We start from the raw sequence: 19,743 nt of genomic DNA, 5'->3' as shown, positions 1-19,743 counted from the left end.
TAAGCATGTTGAGTGAGGATTTTAAAAAAGTTTTTTTTTAAGTCAACTTGAGCTATCTCGAGAAATATACTTCTCTTGGCTGAGAGTGGTATCTCCCAAGGGCATCTGCTGGTTGTTGGGGAGGGGTTGTTCTTTACACATTTTTAAATAAGAAAAGTATAAAACTAAACATGCAAGCTACCTTAGGAAATAAAAAGCAGTTATTTCATGGGGGGGGGGGGTGTTCTAATTACCTACAGAACTCATTCAAAAAATAAGCTCAAATTTCCAAACGCAGTAGTAAAAAAAATGAATATGAATTGCTACAAAACACAACCATATAACAAACGTACATTTATTTACAAAGGAGCAGAGTATACTGTAATGTGGAACAAAAGAGAAAGATAGGCATACATATTTACATAGTAAGTGCAGGCAAAACTTATGAAGATTCTTTAAATACTAGCATTTATCAAGTGAGTTTCTAAAAAATAATTATCACCTTCAGGAAGAATTGTTAAGAGGCTCAACCTATGTGACTCACGCTATGACTATCTGAGTGAAACCATTACATTCTTTAAAAATCTCCCAAGTTTCTGGAGAATAAATAAACCAAATCACTACCAGTTTTTAAAAGATTCAAAGGCTCTTAAATCAGGATGTCATAATTGCTTTAAGAAATTGTTTTTTAAAAACTCAAACATATACTATCATTTGCTGAGTGATACAATACAGACTTAGCTTATATTAATTTCTTAATCCACTGCAATGGTTTCTATTATCTTACAATGAGACCGTACTGTTCTCTAATGAGAAACATGAAGTCATTTGCTACTTTGCTCTTAGAAAAACCATTCCAAGTGTGTATTCAGCCTTTAATAATATTAACATACATGTGTGGGGGGGAAATCAATATTATATCTAACGATCATCAGTAACCAGCTAACTGCTGGATCTTCCAAAACCAGAGACGGGTATTCTTAAAAGTCGAGACTTTTCAGACCTCTGCACTAATACATCCTGGCACACAGACTTCATTTAATTCCATTAACAGAAGATTAACATGCAGTGAAAGACATGCTGGCGTATCTCTTCACTTCTCATGACACCTTTTGTGTTTGTCGGTTCTTCCTTTAGGTCACTGTCCTTTCAACTGTGGAGTGTGATGTCCAAACTGAAATAAAGCAAAGGTTTAGCACAGATATTATTCCAATGTTTAAAAAAAAAAAAAAAAAAAGGCAATACTAGCACCAAATGACCCCATGAGGTGTAATTCACTCAACAATGAAGTTACTGAGAGTGGCCTACGAGGCAGGCTCTGCACCTGAAACTGCACAAAAAGATGGGCTCCTTTTCTAAGACGCTCTAGTTGACTGGAGAGAAAATGCTGAGAACAGTGAACAGACAACTCTGCAATACCTCATTAATCCACTGTCGCTGGGAAACAGTATGTTCTATTCAGTATATTCCGTTACCCACGCCAATTCCTTAGGTAACCGAAGATTGTGAACATCCTAGAATTTTAATAAAGCACGTTCTAGTCACTGCTCTGACAATCAGGTGTGGGGTTATGGGCAGATGATTTAAACACCCGGAGGTTCATTTTCCTCATATGTAAAGTAGGTAATAGTAGCCTGGAGATTTTTTATTTGTATTTTTAGGATATTGCTGTTATGAGATGGGAAAGAAAAAAAAAAAAACCTCAAAATTAGAATTAAGCCTAAATTTTAAAAAGATATTTCAAGTAAGGAACAGGCTTAAGGGTCAAGCATGTGAAATACAGTGTGGCCCTTTGAAACAACCAAGAAGCACTGTCACTAAAGGTAATAAGGACCCCATTTGTTTTATTTATTTTTATTTTTTTTAAATGTCTTTTTTTTAATTTATTTTATCTTTTTATTTTTATTTTTTAATATATTTTATTGATTTTTTAGAGAGGAAGGGAGAGAGATAAGAGAGCTAGAAACATCGATGAGAAACACCGACCAGCTGCCTCTTGCACACCCCCTACCGGGGATGTGCCCGCAACCAACGTACATGCCCTTGACCAGAATCGAACCTGGGACCTTTCAGTCCGCAGATCGACGCTCTACCACTGAGCCAAACCGGTTTCGGCAGGACCCCATTTGTTTTAAAAGCACAGTTAACGTTCTCTTTGACTAAATAGACAAAGTCTACGTCTGACTGAAAACCACGGAGCATTCGCATGTGACTGTGGTCCATGCGAACCTGTCGCTGCTTTCCCATGCTCCTCCCTAAGCTTCAGGCACGCAGTTCACACCGCAGACAGCAACGTCAGCAAGCAGCTGTCCGGGATGGACCCTTACCAACTTGTGCGCATATTTTTCAAATCAAATGTTTTATTTAAAAACTTCATAGAAGGCGAAAAGCTAAAATGAGCATGTAGCCGAAACCGGTTTAGCTCAGTGGATAGAGTGTCAGCCTGTGGACTGACGGGTCCCAGGTTCGATTCCTGTCAAGGGCATGTACCTTGGTTTCGGGCACATCCCTGGTGGGGGGTGTGCAGGAAGCAGCTGATTGATGTTTTTCTCTCATCGGTGTTTCTAACTCTCTATTCCTCTCCCCTCCTCTCTGTAAAAAAACCAATAAAATATATATTTTTTAAAATGAGCCTATAAAAGCTAACAAAGGCAGAAACAGGAGCAGCACCAACAAATAACTGTGTCCCAAGCACGTCACACAGACGCTGGCATGCAGCCCGCCGGCCGCATGTGTGACATGCTTGGGTAGCCCGTTCTGCATAATTACTTTGAGAACTTGAAGGCAAAGATGTGTCATAAATAATACACTTTAGAAAAACTGAAAAATTAACTTTACATTGTTAGAGCTCAGCCTTGAGGTTTCTGGACTAGAAAAGGGAGAAGGCTCCCAAGACCTATTTTCTTTCTCGAAGGAGTCATCTCCTTGGAATGCAAATTTCTGCTTCAGTGCCTGGGAAATTAAAGACACCGGGTCCCACTGCGAACTGTGTCTTTTCCTCCTATGAATGGGTCTGCCTCCAGGTGACCTATTTAAAAAAAAAAGTTAATTAATTAAAATTTGTGTAATTGAAGGTCCTTGTTAACAAGCACAGCAGAATTATAAGCATAATGTATTACAATCCAAAAGGTCAAGAGAGTGAAATTTTTTTTTTACCACGAATCAGAAAACCAACTGGGGCTCTACACAACCTTGTTATGACCTAGGACTTATCAAAACTCTCTGTGCTGGCCCTAACCAGTTTGGTTCAGTGGATAGAGCATGGGCCTGTGGACTAAAAGGTCCCAGGTTCAATTCGGGTCAAGGGCATATACCTTGGTTGCGGGCACATCCCCAGTAGGGGGTGTGCAGGAGGCAGCTGATCGATGATTCTCACTCATCAATGTTTCTAACTCTCTATCCTTCTCTCTTTCTCTCTGTAAAAAAAAAAAAAAAAAATCAATAAAATATATATATATATATATATATATTTTATTTTTTAATTGAAAATTATTTTCTGGGAGGGGTATTTGGGGTGAAAGGAAATAAAAGATGCATATAGGTTTAGTTTGATAAATATAAATTTTTAAAACATTCTTGATAAAATGTTGGTTCATTTCTCAAGTTATGACAACATACCGTTCAATAGCACGAAGTTTAATCTTATTCAGGTCCTTTAGAACGTCCAACATGTTGGGAACATCTTTGTTCTTCTGGTGTTTTGAATGACGATTATAACTGGTCTTACTACGGTGGTTTTTCATTTCAGTCTCTGTATTATCTGAGTCACAACTATGAGTACATTCTGGCTGCACAGGAGAACATGGAGGCTGCAGAGAAGAAAACTGAGGGGGCAGAGGAGGTGGAGGAGGCGGCGGAGCGGGAAGCACTGAACTTGAAAATGGATCTGGTCTGACACTCAGCTGAGCAGTTCCTGATGATGGCACTTGTCCCAAACCACCAACCCCATCAGTCGAGTCAAAGGAGCCTAGAAAACAAAGCAGTCTGTTGAAAAAACATGCAAAATTCTCTTGAACATAACAGTAATCAAAACCAAAACAGAAACAATTTCTGTAATGCTGCTAAAATAAAGATGTGGCCAGAAAGGAGAAGCAATCCCATCTGCTTAGGCATTTCTGTTAAGAGTCAAATCAAACAGGAAATTTACTTTTAATCCAGTTAAGATTCTCTGTGCCGGCCCTTAAAAGTGGGAATAGGAAGAAACACTTCAAAGAGAAAATAAAAAAGTGCTTTTTTTCAGTAATCCACATACAATCTAAATTTCATCCTCTATATTAAAAAGCTAAAACATGCCAAAACCGGTTTGGCTCAATGGATAGAGCGTCGGCTTGGGGACTGAGGGGACCCGGGTTTGATTCCGGTCAAGGGCATGTACCTTGGTTGCGGGCATATCCCCAGTAGAGGGTGTGCAGGAGGCAACTGATCGATGACTCTCTCTCTCACCGATGTTTCTAGCTCTATATCTCTCTCCCTTCCTCTCTGTACAAAATCAATAAAATATATTTAAAAAAATAAAATAAAAAGCTAAAACATGACCAAGAACTTAGAGTAGAAACACTCAGAATGGTATCTCTATGATAAACACCCAAGCACATATTTTAGGCAAGAGCTTAAGGACTTAAGTACAGTAGTCTTAAGGATTAGAGTACAGTTGTCTTCCTTTTCCATTTTCACTTGCCATGGTTTGTTACCCAAAGTCAACCTTGGTCCAAAAACATCAAAAGGAAATCCCAGAAACAAATGACTCACAAGTTTAAACTGAGCGCCATTCCAAGTAGCATGATGAGACCTCGGGTCGTCCCACTCTGGCTCCCCCGGGTCATGAACCATCACCCCCTCACCCAGCGTCTCCACCTGCACACGCTCCCCACCCAGCCCTCACTCAGCAGCTGTCTGGGTCATCAGATCGACTGCCGAGGTGCCACAATGCTGTGTTCAAGTACCCCTTCATTTACTTTATGTTGGCCCCAAAGCAAAACAGTAACGATGCTGGCAATTCGGATGTGCCAAAGAGAAGCCCGGAAGTGCTTCCTTTAAGTGAAAAGGGATGTATTTATAGGAAAAAGCATAGTATACATAGGGCTCAGGACTAACTGTGGTTTCAGGCACCCACTGGGAGTCTTGGAACATACTCCCCTTGGAAAAGGGGGGACTGTTGTACTTAACTTTTCCACAAGAGATTTACTCCTAAAAGGCTGTTTCTCTGATTGCTAAAAAATGTGTAGCCGAAACCCGTTTGGCTCAGTGAATAGAGCGTCGGCCTGCGGACTGAAAGGTCCCGGGTTCGATTCTGGTCAAGGGGGCATGTACCTTAGTTGCAGGCACATCCCCAGTAGGGGGTGTGCAAGAGGCAGCTGATCAAGGATTCTCTCTCATCGATGTTTCTAACTCTCTATCTCTCTCTCTTCTCTGTAAAAAAATCAATAAGATATATTTTTTAAATGTGTATTTACATCTCATTTTTATTATTACACACTATGTAATATCTATATATATTATTTACATATTTATGTGTATCTATAATATAATGTACACACATTACATTAATATAAATTATGTGTGTGTGTATATATATATGTGTGTGTACACCTTTATAGACTATGTGTGTATGTCTATAGGTTAAAGCAAGTTTTATCTCTAAAAGGTTAGAAAAAGATCATCTTGAGAACATTATTCCCCTAATTAGGTGAAATAGTAGCAGTAACTTCAAACTACAAATCTATGAAACCTCAAATATTTCAAATTAATGCATTCTTCCTCTTAAATTTCCAATGCTTTTCTGAGGATTTAGAAAAGTTTACTTAGAAAACAGGCTTTCAGTATAAAACTACCATGTTTCCCCAAAAATAAGACATCCTCCGAAAATAAGACCTAGTGCATGGAAAAATAAGACATCCCCTGAAAATAAGACCTAGCGCAACTTTGGGAGAAAAAATTAATATAAGACACTGTCTTATTTTCGGGGGAAAAGGGTACTATCTACTGCAGTATAGTTAGCTCTTCTTTAAACCAAAACTATCTCCCTCAATATGAATGTCTTTTTTTTTTTAATTCTCACCTGAGGACATGTTTTTACTGATTTGAGAGAGGAAGTGGGGCAGAGAGAGAGAGAAGAAACATCTATCAGTTGCCTCAAGAATGTACCCCAATTAAGGATCAAACCCGCAACCTACATATATGTCCTGACCGTGAACAACCTTTTGGTGTACAGGATGACCCTCCAATCTACTTAGGCACCCAGCCAGGGCCAAATGTGTCCTAATTTATTCTAAATAAACATCGAACAAAACATTTTTATATAGCCAACATCTTTTTATATTTAACTAGAGGCCCAGTGCATGAAAATTCATGCACTGGAGGGAGGGGTCCCTCAGCCCGGCCTGCCCCCTCTTACAGTCTGAGAGCCCTCAGAGGTGGGAGGCGACCCAGCGATCAGGGGAAGGCGATGCCCCCATCACATCTCTGCTGCTGCCACTGCCAGCAGCGCAAGCCTCGGCCGGCCCTGGTTACCTGAGTCTCGGGCTGGCCCTGGGTGGCTGGGCAACCGCCATCCTAGGCTTGCCTGAGCCTTGGGCTGGCCCTGGACAGCTGTGGTGCTGAGGGGTCTGGGGGACTCCAGAAGCAGGCACACGGAGAGGCTGGACCCTCCTGGGGGAAGGCCCGGCCTTGCTGCACACCTGCCGCCCCAGTGGGGCTGTGGGGACCACCATCTTTGAGGGTGTGGCGGTCAATTAGCATATTCTCTCCTTATTGGTTGTGGGTGTTGCCATCTTTGTGAGGGTGTGATGGTCAATTAGCATATTCCCTCTTTATTATATAGGATGAAATACATAAACATCAAGTATTCTTATTCAGAACTGTACTGACTTAAATACTAGGCGTGTATCTTCTACCTGAAACAAAAATCCAATGTTTCTTACCAGAATTAGTACTGCTTTTCAGTTCCTGCATTTGCACAATTGCAGCAATCTGAGAACGGAGAGAAGCTAGCTCATCTTCAAGGGCAGCAATTTTTTTAATTGCAGCTTCATTTACAGGCTGAGAGCTTTTCGTTGGTTTGTTATGTCTTAGACAAGGTGAGTGTGGATCCCGAGCTAGCTGCAAAGGATGGAAAACCTCAGTTTCCTCTTCCTCATTTTTCCATATACCATTTCTGTGGGTGGAAAGAAGGAAGAAATGGGGATGGAGAGGGGGAGAGGGTTGGGGAGGGAAGAGAGATTTTCCAAAAGGAATAAATTATTTCAGTCCAAGAGGAATACAGACACCAAGACAAAATCAGAGTAGCTCTCTGTATCCCATGACTTATCTCTAGACTCACTGGGGACAAACACAACATCTTATGTAACTGTGTATTCTCAGTATGTAGAACAGAAATTAACCTTTAATAGGTGACCAGTAAATGGTCAGTGAACGAAGGAACAAGCCCTGCTTGCAGACTATAAAACAAAAATCATTATCCTGTAGCCGAAACGGGTTTAGCTCAGTGGATAGAGCGTCGGTCTGTGGACTGAAGGGTCCCAGGTTCGATTCCAGTCAGGGACATGTGCCTCGGTTGTGGGCACATCCTTAGTGGGGGGGGAGTGTGCAGGAGGCAGGTGATCGATGATTCTCTTTCATCAATGTTTCTAACTCTCTGTCCCTCTCTCTTCCTCTCTGTAAAAAGTCAATAAAATATATTAAAATAATAATAATTATCCTGTAACTGTTCTGCCTATTCACTTTAAACACACGACAAGTTGTTTCATTTAGAAATACTGTGTTCTGAATACACAGTACTGAAAGGCCTTATATTCAGTACAACGTTAAGAGTAAATTTATGGTATTCTAATTTTTTGAAAATTGATAAACCAGTTTGACATGTCAAATATTTAGACATAGTGTTTCAATAATTGACCCTGGTTGTGCTTATAGCCTGCATCTGAATATACTAACCCATGCTAGTATCCCCTAGGAGAAAACACATACAAATGTTGAAATAATATTTAACATCATTGCCTGTAAGAACTAAGTAAGTTTTGAATGAATATATGAAATAAAATAAACCTAGTTGCCTAGTGTAGGAAATAGCTTTCTCCTAAATATAAACATAGTGACTATGATACTGTTTTAATATCATTCCATCCTAGGCCTGGTGTTAGGTTTAAATGTTCAGTAAGAAAAACTGGCTAAACATGAGGAACAAGCAGTCATCCTTATTATTAGGAAAATATTAGTCGGACACAACACAGCAGAGAGACGGACAAAACAAAAAGGCCCACTGAGTCTGAAACTTGCATTCGTCCAAGAATTCAGATTATAGCCCATACCCCACCTTCCAAGATAAGTATATAAATTTACCGAAATCTGAGACAAATGGGTTCTTCCTCATTTGCCACACACAAAATATCAGCAAAGGATGGAACTGCAGAGCCACAGTTACCAGAGTCTACAGAGTTCAAGAATGGGATCAGCTAAAAGAGAAAAGGAAAACCAAGTCAGAGCTCTGTAGAGAGTGGGGCGTAGACACATGCCATGGAAATTAAATATATTAAAAATCCAAGAGGGAAAAGGGATATTCAATAGAAAACCATGCACCGATTAGTAAGAAAAAATACTGAGGAAAAAATTATTCCAAAGGCCATATGTGTAGCAATATTCTCTCCCTTGGTTAATGCCATCTATCATAAATCACAAACTAGAAGAATAAAATACTTGGTATTGCTTTGCACCTGCCCATGTTTGAATTTAATTATTTAAAGAAATAAACACAAAAACATATGTGAAATGACTTGTTTCCAGGGATAAAAGTTTTTGCAGGAAATATTTATTCTTTTTTTCTATCCTGTATTTCTTGGGTTATCTATACATACATACTTATACATATCTTTTATAGTGATTAAACATTGCGTGTTGACTGACATACCTCAAAATCAGGCCTGCGACAGGCTTCTAAAGGAAGAATTTTCCCAATAATTCGAACAATACTCCGACCTGATCCATAATCTTTGTTTCCCCAAATCTGCAAAACCTATTGAAACATAAAAAGTTTTATGTTTTAAAAAGTACTCTATTTTAAAGTATGATTATATATCTAATGTAAAAGATGCAATCACATTTTTTTTTTTTTTTTTTTTTTTTTTTTTAAAGAAAATACAGCCCTAACCGGTTTGGTTCAGTGGACAGAGCATCGGCTGTGGACTGAAGGGTCCCAGGTTCAATTCCGGTCAAGGGCACGAACCTTGACCTTGGTTGTAGGCACATCCCCAGTGGGGTTGGGCAGGAGGCAGCTGATCAATGTTTCTCTCTCATCGATTTTTCAAACTCTCTATCCCAATCCCTTCCTCTCTGTTGAAAAATCAAAAAAATATTTTTAAATAAAATAAATAAAAGAAAATACAGAATGATGTTCTCAAAGTCCTGTCTTCAAAGAATTACACCAAACCAGATCTCAATTCAGACATTTCAAGCAACTAAAGGTGATACCTGGCCAGTGGTGTCCACAGTGAGCAGTGTGGTCTAAAGGATATAGATACCAGAGCTATTAACACTAGAATCTCTGCCACCTGAGCAATTACATTTAAAGTGTCCTGCTACCACGCATGTGTGCCCTCCCTAAGAACCACAGGCCTAGAGGCTTCACTACAGTGAGAGCTACGTACTACACGTCAATAGTCACCTTATTCTTGATTCACTTGAATGTTACCTTCATATCTTGCTCTGCAATTTCCATCCTGACAAACTTCTACCTCCTAATTCTCATTCCTTCATTGCCATGATCACCTTCATAATTTTTATGATTTCACCTCCTTCTTCCATTCCTGATCTAGGACCCTCATTTTTTTTTTAATTAATCTTCACCTGAGGATATGTTTACTGATTTTAGAGAGGTAGGAAGAAAGGGAGAAAAAGAGAGAAAAACATTATCAATGGTTGCTCCTATATGTGCACGGATCAGGGATGGAACCTGTAACTTTTTGGTGTATAAGATTATCGCCTTTTTTTTTTCTTTTTTTTTCTGATTGATGAGAGAGAGAGAGAGAGAGAGAGAGAGAGAGAGAGATATTTGTTATTTCACTTATTTATGCATTCTTTGGTTGATTCTTGGATGTGCCATGACTAGGGATCAAACACAGCCTTGGCATATTGAGAAGATGCTCCAACCAACTGAGCCATCTGGCCAGGCCCCTCAATTTAACTTGACTGACTTTCATACCAAGCAGGGATTTTCAAGCTGTCTCAGTGATATGCTCTCAAAAACGGCTCATCCTTTCGATGTGTTCTCATATTACTAATGGATAAACTACCCCCACTACAACCATATTTACAGAGATTACTCTGCACAGGTATTCTGCAACCCCTTTATAACATGTTATGTTCGCCCAAAGTAATTGCCAATCTCTGAAACCCCCAACACACTTTAATCACCAAGTGGTCTCACCTCTCCTATCATTGAGGAAATTGAGGACTATGATTTGATATAGTCACTCCTCTCCATTCAAAATCTCCCCACCTTCTCTCACTTTCATTCTACTCTTCACTGTCCAGCTTCTGTCCAAGGCTTATTTATTTATAGGCTCTGCCCAAGTACCTTTATCAGGGCATTGCTCAATCACTCTCATTTGTATCTTAAATATTTTCCTGTCTATAAGGGTCTTCCCCAGTGCGTGCAAACATGATGAAGTTACTTCTAACACTGAAAGAAAACTATTCATTCCTGCTGCTCCTTCAAGTGGATGGCCTCTCTTGATTTCCTTTCACAAACTTTTCAAAAGAAGATTGCTGCCGAAACCAGTTTGGCTCAGTGGATAGAGCATCGGCCTGCGGACTGAAAGGTCCCAGGTTCGATTCAGGTCAAGGGCATGTACCTTGGTTGCAGGCACATCCCCAGTAGGGGGTGTGCAAGAGGCAGCTGATCGATGATTCTCTCTCATTGATGTTTCTAACTCTCTATCCCACTCTCTTCCTCTCTGTAAAAAAATCAATAAAATATATTAAAACAAAACAAAACAAAAAAAAAACTTAAAAACTTAAAAAAAAAAAAAAGAAGATTGCTGATGCCACTACCCTTGCTCAGTTGAATATCCAACTACTGAAATCCCCGAAGGTACCAATAATAGAATGACAAATCTACAACTATTACTCAGTCCTCATTATCTTCAACATCACTATTTCTGAAATTCAGAATGCTTTAGTGAAATCTTCCATTATGTCATTAAAGTCCATCAGGTCAAATCTCAAAATAACATACATAACTCCAATGTGAATCAAGTCTTTTCTTTCCTACATTCTAGGGACATCTATCCCATTATCTGCAGGATGTCTGTACTTATCTATTCTAACAGCACAGCTGGCTGACCTTATCTCCCTACTCAAACTAGTTCCTCATACTGAGTTGCCTATTTATAAGAATGACATCATCATTCTTCAACTTTCTTTTACTTAAAATCTTGAAATTATCCTTGCCTACTCTTTTCTAATTCACATATCAAATAGTCTATTCTATAAACCCCTCCCCCTACTATTTGTGTCTTATATTCAGTCTTGTATCATACTTATTTGCAATGTTGGCTAATCCTCATATTTTTAAACACCATAAATACAAGAACTATGTATTGCTATTCTGTATCAACTACCGAACCAAGTATATTGTCTTAGATGTAGTAAATGCTCAGTAAGTAGACAAAACTGGATTAGCTTTTCATTCTCAGACAAGTCATCCTCTCTCCTTCTGACTTACTCTGAATATTTTGAGCTATAACTTGCCATTTACCTTAACAAAATGATTAGATGATTAAAAATTTACCTATGCAACAAAAGGAATTCCGTGAAGGTTATGGCTATATTTTGTTTGCAACTTTTGTTGGCATTTGACCCATTAAGTAAATAGGTTCCTAATAATAATATCCTTTTTTTAAATCAAACTACCAAAGGTAAACTATTGCACACTCACTGTAGTTGCACCTATTTCACCAGAATGTTTACATATAAATAATTTCAAAATGAGACCCAAGAACAAATACAAAAGGTTCATTCAAATCCATTAAAAAACATTACCTGGTCCATGTGAACACCGAAATATTCCAGTATCTCTCTTAAGATATTCAATATGAGAGACATTGATGAAGCAAACGCAGAAGCAAATTCAAGGAAACATTATCAGTTTCTTGATACCTTCAGCCAAAAAAAAAAAAAAAAAAAAAAAACAATCAGAGAATATTACTCTTAACAAATAAATAGCTGCCGTATAAATTGTATGAAATAAACTGGAAATCCTATCATTACATATTACACCATCAACTAATCTCTTCAGGCCAGCATTATTTTGAAGGACGCCAAAGAGAAAGGGAATGGCCAAAACCGGTTTGGCTCAGCGTGGATAGAGGACTGAAGGGTCCCAGGTTCAATTCCGGTCAAGGGCATGTACCTTGGTTGCGGGCACATCCCTGCTGCGGGGGGTGCAGGAGGCAGCTGATCCATGTTTCTCTCTCATCGATTTTTCTAACTCTTTATCCCTCTCCCTTCCTCTCTGTAAAAAATCAATAAAATATATTTAAAAAGAGAGAGAGAGGGAATGGGGATTGGGGAAGGCTTGGTAAAGGAAGCTTCAACTTATCAGTAAAATTGCATTACAAGTTCATAGGGTGTTTAAGCCTAATAAATACCAATCACCAGCAGGCGGGACACTTAGCAGAGAAGCTCCCTCGGATCTGACAGCTGTGGACGGGTCCGGGAGAAGGATGTGTTCAGCCCGCCCTTGAAAGCAAAGCAGGGAGCCCACATGGGTGCATTTTAAAGAAATGCACCTCCTCGCTCATTTGAAAGAAAAGGAACGTGAACCCCCAAACCGGTGACTCCACTTAGTCACCCAACTAGTAGGTAACTGGCTGAGACTAGCGCCCGGTGGCTCCCTCGCTCTGGCCGCCTGAGTCCTGCGGGGCTCCCTAACCAGCAGAGTCGCCTGGCTCACCTTCCTCCGAAGCCGAGCCCCCGGCCCACACGGGAGCACCGAGGGTCGGTCGTTGTGGAACACGGCCTCGGAATCCTCAAGCGACTACGCCCGACGAGCGCTCGAGCTGGTTCGGGAACGCTCGGACCCGTGTCCGCCCGCGCGCCTCGGCCTGCGGGCCCGCCGGCGGGAACAACGCCCCCGGCGACGCGGATCTGGACCCCGGAGTCCACTTCCCTCCGCCCGGGAACTCCACCTGCTCCCCGGGCCCGCTACTTCCGCGTCCCTGGGCCAAAGTCAAACTCCGCGGGCCCTGACCTGCGCCCATTATGATTGGACAAGGCTGAAGATTGCTGCTCGTGATTGGTTGTACGATAACCAATCAGGTTACTGTTATTTGGACAACCTACGAGGATATTTCTTAAGAGGGCGGGCTTTCCGAGAGACAACCAATAGGAACTATAGGCAGCGGGTGGGCGGGGCAGGCTGCAAGGGGACGCGCGTGGCGCGGTTTTGGTTCCGGGTGCCGCCCAATGCGGGCGTCCACAGCCGGGCGTTATGGAGTCATTTTGGGCCCTTCGCGGTCTGAAGTTCCTGCTCCACAGAGAACTGCGCGGAAAAGTCTGCCACCCCTCCCCCCAGACCGGAAAGAGGGCCCCTCTCCAAGGCCGCTGGCCTTTTATTGTTTGATCATTTATTCGTTCCATGAGTGAATATATGCGTATGGGACTAGAGCAGGAGCTCGGCACTGCCCTCGAGGCATCTGCAGCTTTGCAGGACCCAGAATGTTCGTTCACCAAAGGCTCCTGGTCATCCAGGCTGCCAAGTACGGGCTGGACACTGACCTGGCCTCGCCGTGGATGGCAAAGGGATCACTAAGTCATCACAGGTGATATTCCAGTTTTCAATTCTGATCTGAGGTTATCGGCTTCATAAGAGACAATAGCTTTCTCTTCTCGTACTTTAGCGAGGGATGAATTAGTTATACGTATAGCCTAAGATCAAGTGTGCTTGGGGAATTGAGGTAAGGTCCTTACCTTCAAGTGGAGACCCGAAAGGGGCTTTCTCTGAGCACCATATGCAAAGAGCATCTCTCCACTCTCCCTACTTTTCTTTATAGCACTTGTCACCATGTATAGTGCACGGTGGGACAAAAATTACTGTTGTATGTGAAAGTTTATTCTTGTATTATTTTCCATCCAAACAACCGTAGACCTACTTTTTGCCTGGCCTTGTATTTATGCTACCCCTGCAGCCAAACTAAACTGCGAACTCCGGAACAGGAGCTTTGTTTTGACCCCTGCTGTATCTTCAGTGCTTTAGAAGCCTGGTACTGTATCTATACTAATAAAAGGGTAATGTGCTAATTAGGCCAGTAGACTATCTTCCAGACTTGGTGATTAGGGGCAATCAGGCCAGCAGGGGAGCGCAGTTAGGGGCAATCAGGCCGGCAGGCAGAGGGGTTAGGGGCAATCAGGTAGGCAGGTGAGCAGTTAGGAGCCAGCAGTCCCGGCTGAGGGACACACCACACTCCACCCCCCACCCCCCCATGCACAAATTTTGTGCCCTGGGCCTCTAGTATATAATAAGCATTTAACCAATTTGTTGAATAAAATAATTGGATATGGAATGAGAAAACAATCACCAAGTATGGTTTGCAATTAAGCAACTGGTAGAACACTAGTGATTGTAAATGACAGGCCCAGATCTTATCAGAAAAAAATTTGTCTATATTAAGATGGAAGTAGGGGCAGAAAAGTTTCAAGCAATATATAAGGCAAATGGATAAGCCTTACTACATGAAATTAGTAAATTACAATATTCTCAATATCCCTTGCCCTTCTCTTTTGCCCTCAGAAATAATTATCTTAACACCTTATCCCATTCCAGTGTGATATCAAACAGCAAATAGCACAGAACAAAATAGGCCAGAACAAAAGCACCCCTTGAAAACTTAACAGGAACCAAAACTAACACCTCCTTCAGCTGCACTGTTAATAGAACTCAGCATTCAGCTCTGAATTAGAAAAGAGGTGGGCCCACATCAAATGCTACAGCCGCCATAAATGCTTTGTTGACTTCCTCCCAAAATTATTTTCTCAGACTCTTTCATTTTGTTTACTAAAACATTCATTCATACTACATCTACATACACCTTGATAATCTTGAGATTTGACATTTTTTCAATTGTTTATTTTTATATGAAATTATTTTTCTCAACTTTGAGAATGCATTATTCAGAAAAGCTTCTGACTTTAATGAAGCTACATTTTTTTTTTACTGATTTTGACTAATGTTCAGAATGTTGGTGGCTTGCTTTCTAAAACTTTCCTAACTATGTTCCCCTCAAGTTTAATCTAGTCTTTTTCATCTATTGACTCTTTCCTGCTGAAATTTTATTCAATTTTCAGTACTTTCTTGTCAGTATGAGTCTGGTCTCTAAAATGCGGTTTTGTCTCGGCAGGTCCGTTTTGAGATTTCACTGGGTTACACTACTCCTTTCCTTACAGGGTACCTTGCACTATTAGGGGAAAAACCTCATTTCAGCTGGCTGATGTGGGACTCCCCATTTCTCATCTATCAGATGTTATCCCAATTCCTCTCCTTACACAGAAATCAATACCAGGCAGATTAGTGGTTTTTCCCCATTTGCTGATATTTGGGGGTTCATGAGAACAGCTTCTCATCTAGTTTAATTGCAAATACCATCCATAGTTACTCGGTTTGGTAAGTAGGTGTTTTTTTTTAGAACCAATAATATATGGTCTGAATCCTCAAGACCAAGAATTAACCTACGCACTCATTGCCACGTATACTTTTTCAGTGAATTAATGGAGAGAAGCTGAGGGCTAAATTGGACCAAGACTAGGAAAATGTGTATTATGTCTTGCAAACTACCCAGAACTCCATTAGCCTTGTGACCTATACCTTTTAAATAAACTCAAGTTACTGTAATTATCCTATATAATAGTGGTGATATGCAAATTGACCATCATTCCAACACATAAGATGGCCATCCCCATGTGGATATAAGATGGCTGCCACAAGATGGCCAGCAAGGGAGGGTTGTTGGGGGTAACCAAACCTGCAAGTGAGGGCAGTTGGGGGGTGACCTGGCCTGCAGGGGAGGGCAGTTGGGAGAAACCAGGCTGGCAGGGGAGGGCAGTTAGGGGCAATTGGGCCGGCAGGGAAGCAGGGCTATCAGGGGAGTGGTTAGGGGGTGATCAGGCTGGCAGGCAGGAGCATTTAGGGGCAATCAGGCAGGCAAGCAGTTGGGAGCCAGCAGTCCTCAATTGTGAGAGGGAAGTCTGACTGGGATCTAGCCCAAATGGGCAAGTCAGATATCCCTCAAGTGTGCAGGCTGGGCTGAGGAACACCAATGCATGAATTTCATGCAGCAGACCTCTAGTCTTAAATAATGGAGCAGAATACAACATACTACCAAAGTATGTAAAAGCCTCTCTGACCTTAACCATAAGTCTCATGAAGGGTGATCTCCATAGTAGGATGTACATGCCCATAAAATAATTTTTATAACTCCAAAAAGAAAAAACTTAGGGCCTTTTTCCTTGTTGGGTCTATGCTTGAAGCCTTTCAGGGTAGTAGTGACATAGTAAATTTAAACAGACCAATGCTATTTAAATTTACACACCTCTTAAAGGGTCATTTAAACTCTATATTTATTCAGAAATTTGAGAGATAAAGACCAAGATTTTCCTTGATATTAAAATGTTTCAAATTAAAATCTGAAATTTTCCTTTATTTCTATTGCCAATTAAAATGATCAAGTAATGAAAAACAGAGGCCTATTACTTATATCTAAATTGCTATTTACTTATAATGATGTAATATGAAAATTACAAAAATCTAAGTTAAATAATTATAGCATAAAAGCAGATTTTGAAACTTTAATTTATAGAAAAGCAAGCCTAGATTATGCTTTGTGTTTGAATCCATAAGTCTTGTTTTAACTATTTTTTAACAAAATTTATACTATAGCTAGACCTCTCGAAAAGAAAAAAAAAAGGTTAGCGATGTTTGATTTTCCTGATTTCATTTTTTTAGATTTGTGACTTGATTCTGTAATCTGTTTCCTAATTCAATCATATGCTCACAAGTAGAAATGCTTTGACTCTTATCATTCACTTAACTAAAACCTAGAATACAGGAAAAATAGTTAAAAGAATGTCCTGCCAGTCTTCTGGATCATTCAAAGAGAACATCAGTACTCCCAATGTGTCCATTTAATTCTTTTCATTTTTAGCAATAACTCATATTTTAACAAGAAAAAAATTCTTCATAAAAATGCCAGATAACATTCTGATTGCCTTACAGCTAACAGCAAATTGTCATCCAAGAATTGGCACATAAGGATGGAATCTGAAACCTGTATTCAAGCCAAGGCAGGGATGGGCATCTTTTATCAGTTACCCTGGAGGGTGAAAGGGAAGAAGCACTTTGATTTTGGAAGTTGAGTATTACCAAATATATGCATAAAAAATAATTGTATACTGACATTAAACAGATAAATTACTTTATTATAACCATCTTTATATGCATATATTAATGATTCTATTCAACTTATTTTTAAAAGTTCCCCTCATGGCAGTCTTAGAAGTACCCTGGAAGCTTAATGAAGTTTACTGTTTTCCCTTTCTAGTACAAGAAAGACAGAAAAATTATGGCCTTTAATAGTCAAGGACTAGATAATAGAAAGTAAACCACTATCCTGATAAATGAGAATATCCTTTACTTTTCTGTGGCCCTTTACAGTCCATGAAATTTGCAGCCACTATGATAGCACCAAGTCACTGCCAAATAGTTCACGCTGTGGATATAAACCCTTGCAATTCAGCTAACTGTCCAGTGTATTTACTATTGTCTGCTTTTATTAAAGGGAGGGCTCATTATTATTCAATGAGGAAGTTGGACAAAACCAAGAGATGAAGAAAAATTTGATTCCAATTCTTATGGGAATAGCATTAAAACCTACTTGTCCAATCCATTTCTATTTACAGTAATCAACATTTCCTCCTGCATTTTAAGAGTGCTACAAATCAATTTTAGGTTGTAACACATCTAAAATATCTGTAGGAAAAATGTTCTTAGTGTGGTAAAATGCCATCCTAATGCCCATTTTCTTTAAACATTGGGATCCATTTTTATAGGCTAAAGTATAATGAGCTAACAATATAGAGAAAATTAAATATACAACTTTGCCTTCATTCTCATAACTAATGCATACTAATCAGTAATCATTACTAATCATTTCTGAAAAACCAGGAGTCCAGCTCAGCTCATAAATCAAGTCTCCAAGGCTTCAGTCAGACACAACTAATTTTGACATATTTCTGGATTCCAAGAAAATGAGTAATAACAAAACTTGGTCACTTAAAACTTTATTAACCTAAGACTCCTAATTTTTAATATCTATGCCAATTAATTTAAATTAGACCCTTGGCATTCAGATTTAAAAATAAAAGTTTCAACTATTTGAGAAACCTAAATACATATATAGCAGATAATACTCTAAAATTTTGTTAAGGAATATATCAGTGCCCACTACTCAAGAGACTATACAATCCCATGACAATGAAGTTTATTTCTCCATTTGCCTTCCCTATCTAGTGTCTTCATGAATTGAGATAAGTCTATACTTATCTTTATGAATATAAAAGGAATACGTTTTGTATGGAAACAAAAAGTATATCCCAATCTAGTTGAAGCCCAAAAAGAGCAATTATGTAATTTTTTTAAAAAGTTAAATATGTCCCTAATAAATAAGACAGTATACTTTTATATAGAGAACAGGTATATAACATTAAAATTACCTAGTGATATGAAACATACAAGAGTTATTTCCCTAACAAAGATTTAAAAGGATAATCTGCCATTTGTATTAGACAAATCTACTTGTCTCATATACACATTCTGTGAAAATGCTTTTGTTTAAAGTTGACAGAATGGCCCATTTTAAAATTTTCAAATATATTATAAAAGGGGCACTGTAAGAATACCAAATCTTACTCGAAGACAAACTTATAAAAAAAACTTTTTAGTTATTAACTGAGTGCTACGTTTTTAGAAAGAAAAGTAATGCTGATTCTCCATTATACTACTACAAGAGGCCAGGTGCATGATTCAGCCCCACCTGCACCCTGTCCAATCTGGGACCCCTCAAGGGATGTCCGACTGCCTGGATCAGGCCTAAACGGGCAGTCGGACATCCCTTCTCACAATCCAGGACTGCTGGCTCCCAACTGCTGGCCTGCCTGCCTTCCTGATTGCCCGGAACCACTTCTGCCTGCCAACCTGATCACCCCCTTAACCACTCCCGTCAGCCTAATTGATGCCCAACTGCTCCCCTGCCAGCCTTGTTGCCCCTAACTGCCCTCCCCTGTAGGCTTGATCCCCCAACTGCCCTCCCTTGCAGGGCTGGTCCCTCCTAACTGCCCTCCCCTGCTGGCCATCTTGTGTCCACATGGGGGCAGCCATCTTGTGTTAGAGTGACAGTCAATTTGCATATTACTCTTTTATTAGATAGGACTAGAGGCCTGATGCATTAAGATTCATGCAAGAATGGGTCTGCCTTCCCCTGGCTGCTGGCACTGCCTTCGCTCTGGCTGGAACCCTTTCCCCTCCGGCCCAGAGCTGCCTTCCCGCCTTCCCACAGGCCCAGTGTGACTGGGGTGGTGTGGAACGCTTGGATCATCACAAGTGTCCCACCCGGCCCCCGGCTGCTTAGCACCTACATATGCAAATTAACCCTCCATATTTGTTAATTTGCATACTCACTCCTGATTGGCTGGTGGGCATCATGAAGGTATAGTCAATTAGCA

At 40.2% G+C, this 19,743-nt stretch overlaps 1 protein-coding gene across 1 annotated transcript; it reads right to left on the bottom strand.

Moving 5' to 3' along the window:
- Positions 1-322: 322 nt before the first annotated feature.
- On the bottom strand, positions 323-13,187 carry MTFR2 (mitochondrial fission regulator 2). Its single transcript, XM_084890692.1, has 8 exons — positions 12,926-13,187; positions 12,013-12,129; positions 8,882-8,986; positions 8,317-8,429; positions 6,900-7,132; positions 3,598-3,946; positions 2,818-3,007; positions 323-1,153 (listed from the first exon to the last, which is right to left on the bottom strand). The coding sequence occupies exons 2-8, from the start codon at positions 12,073-12,075 to the stop codon at positions 1,118-1,120; spliced, it is 1,089 nt and encodes a 362-aa protein (XP_084746818.1). The 5' UTR covers positions 12,076-12,129; positions 12,926-13,187; the 3' UTR covers positions 323-1,117.
- Between the last annotated feature and the right edge of the window lie 6,556 nt (positions 13,188-19,743).

Source organism: Pipistrellus hanaki (assembly GCF_964339955.1).
Source record: "Pipistrellus hanaki genome assembly, chromosome: 7".
Lineage (NCBI taxonomy): Eukaryota > Metazoa > Chordata > Mammalia > Chiroptera > Vespertilionidae > Pipistrellus > Pipistrellus hanaki.
Note: the sequence above shows the minus strand (reverse complement) of the source record. Positions and strands in the feature narration are given on the sequence as shown.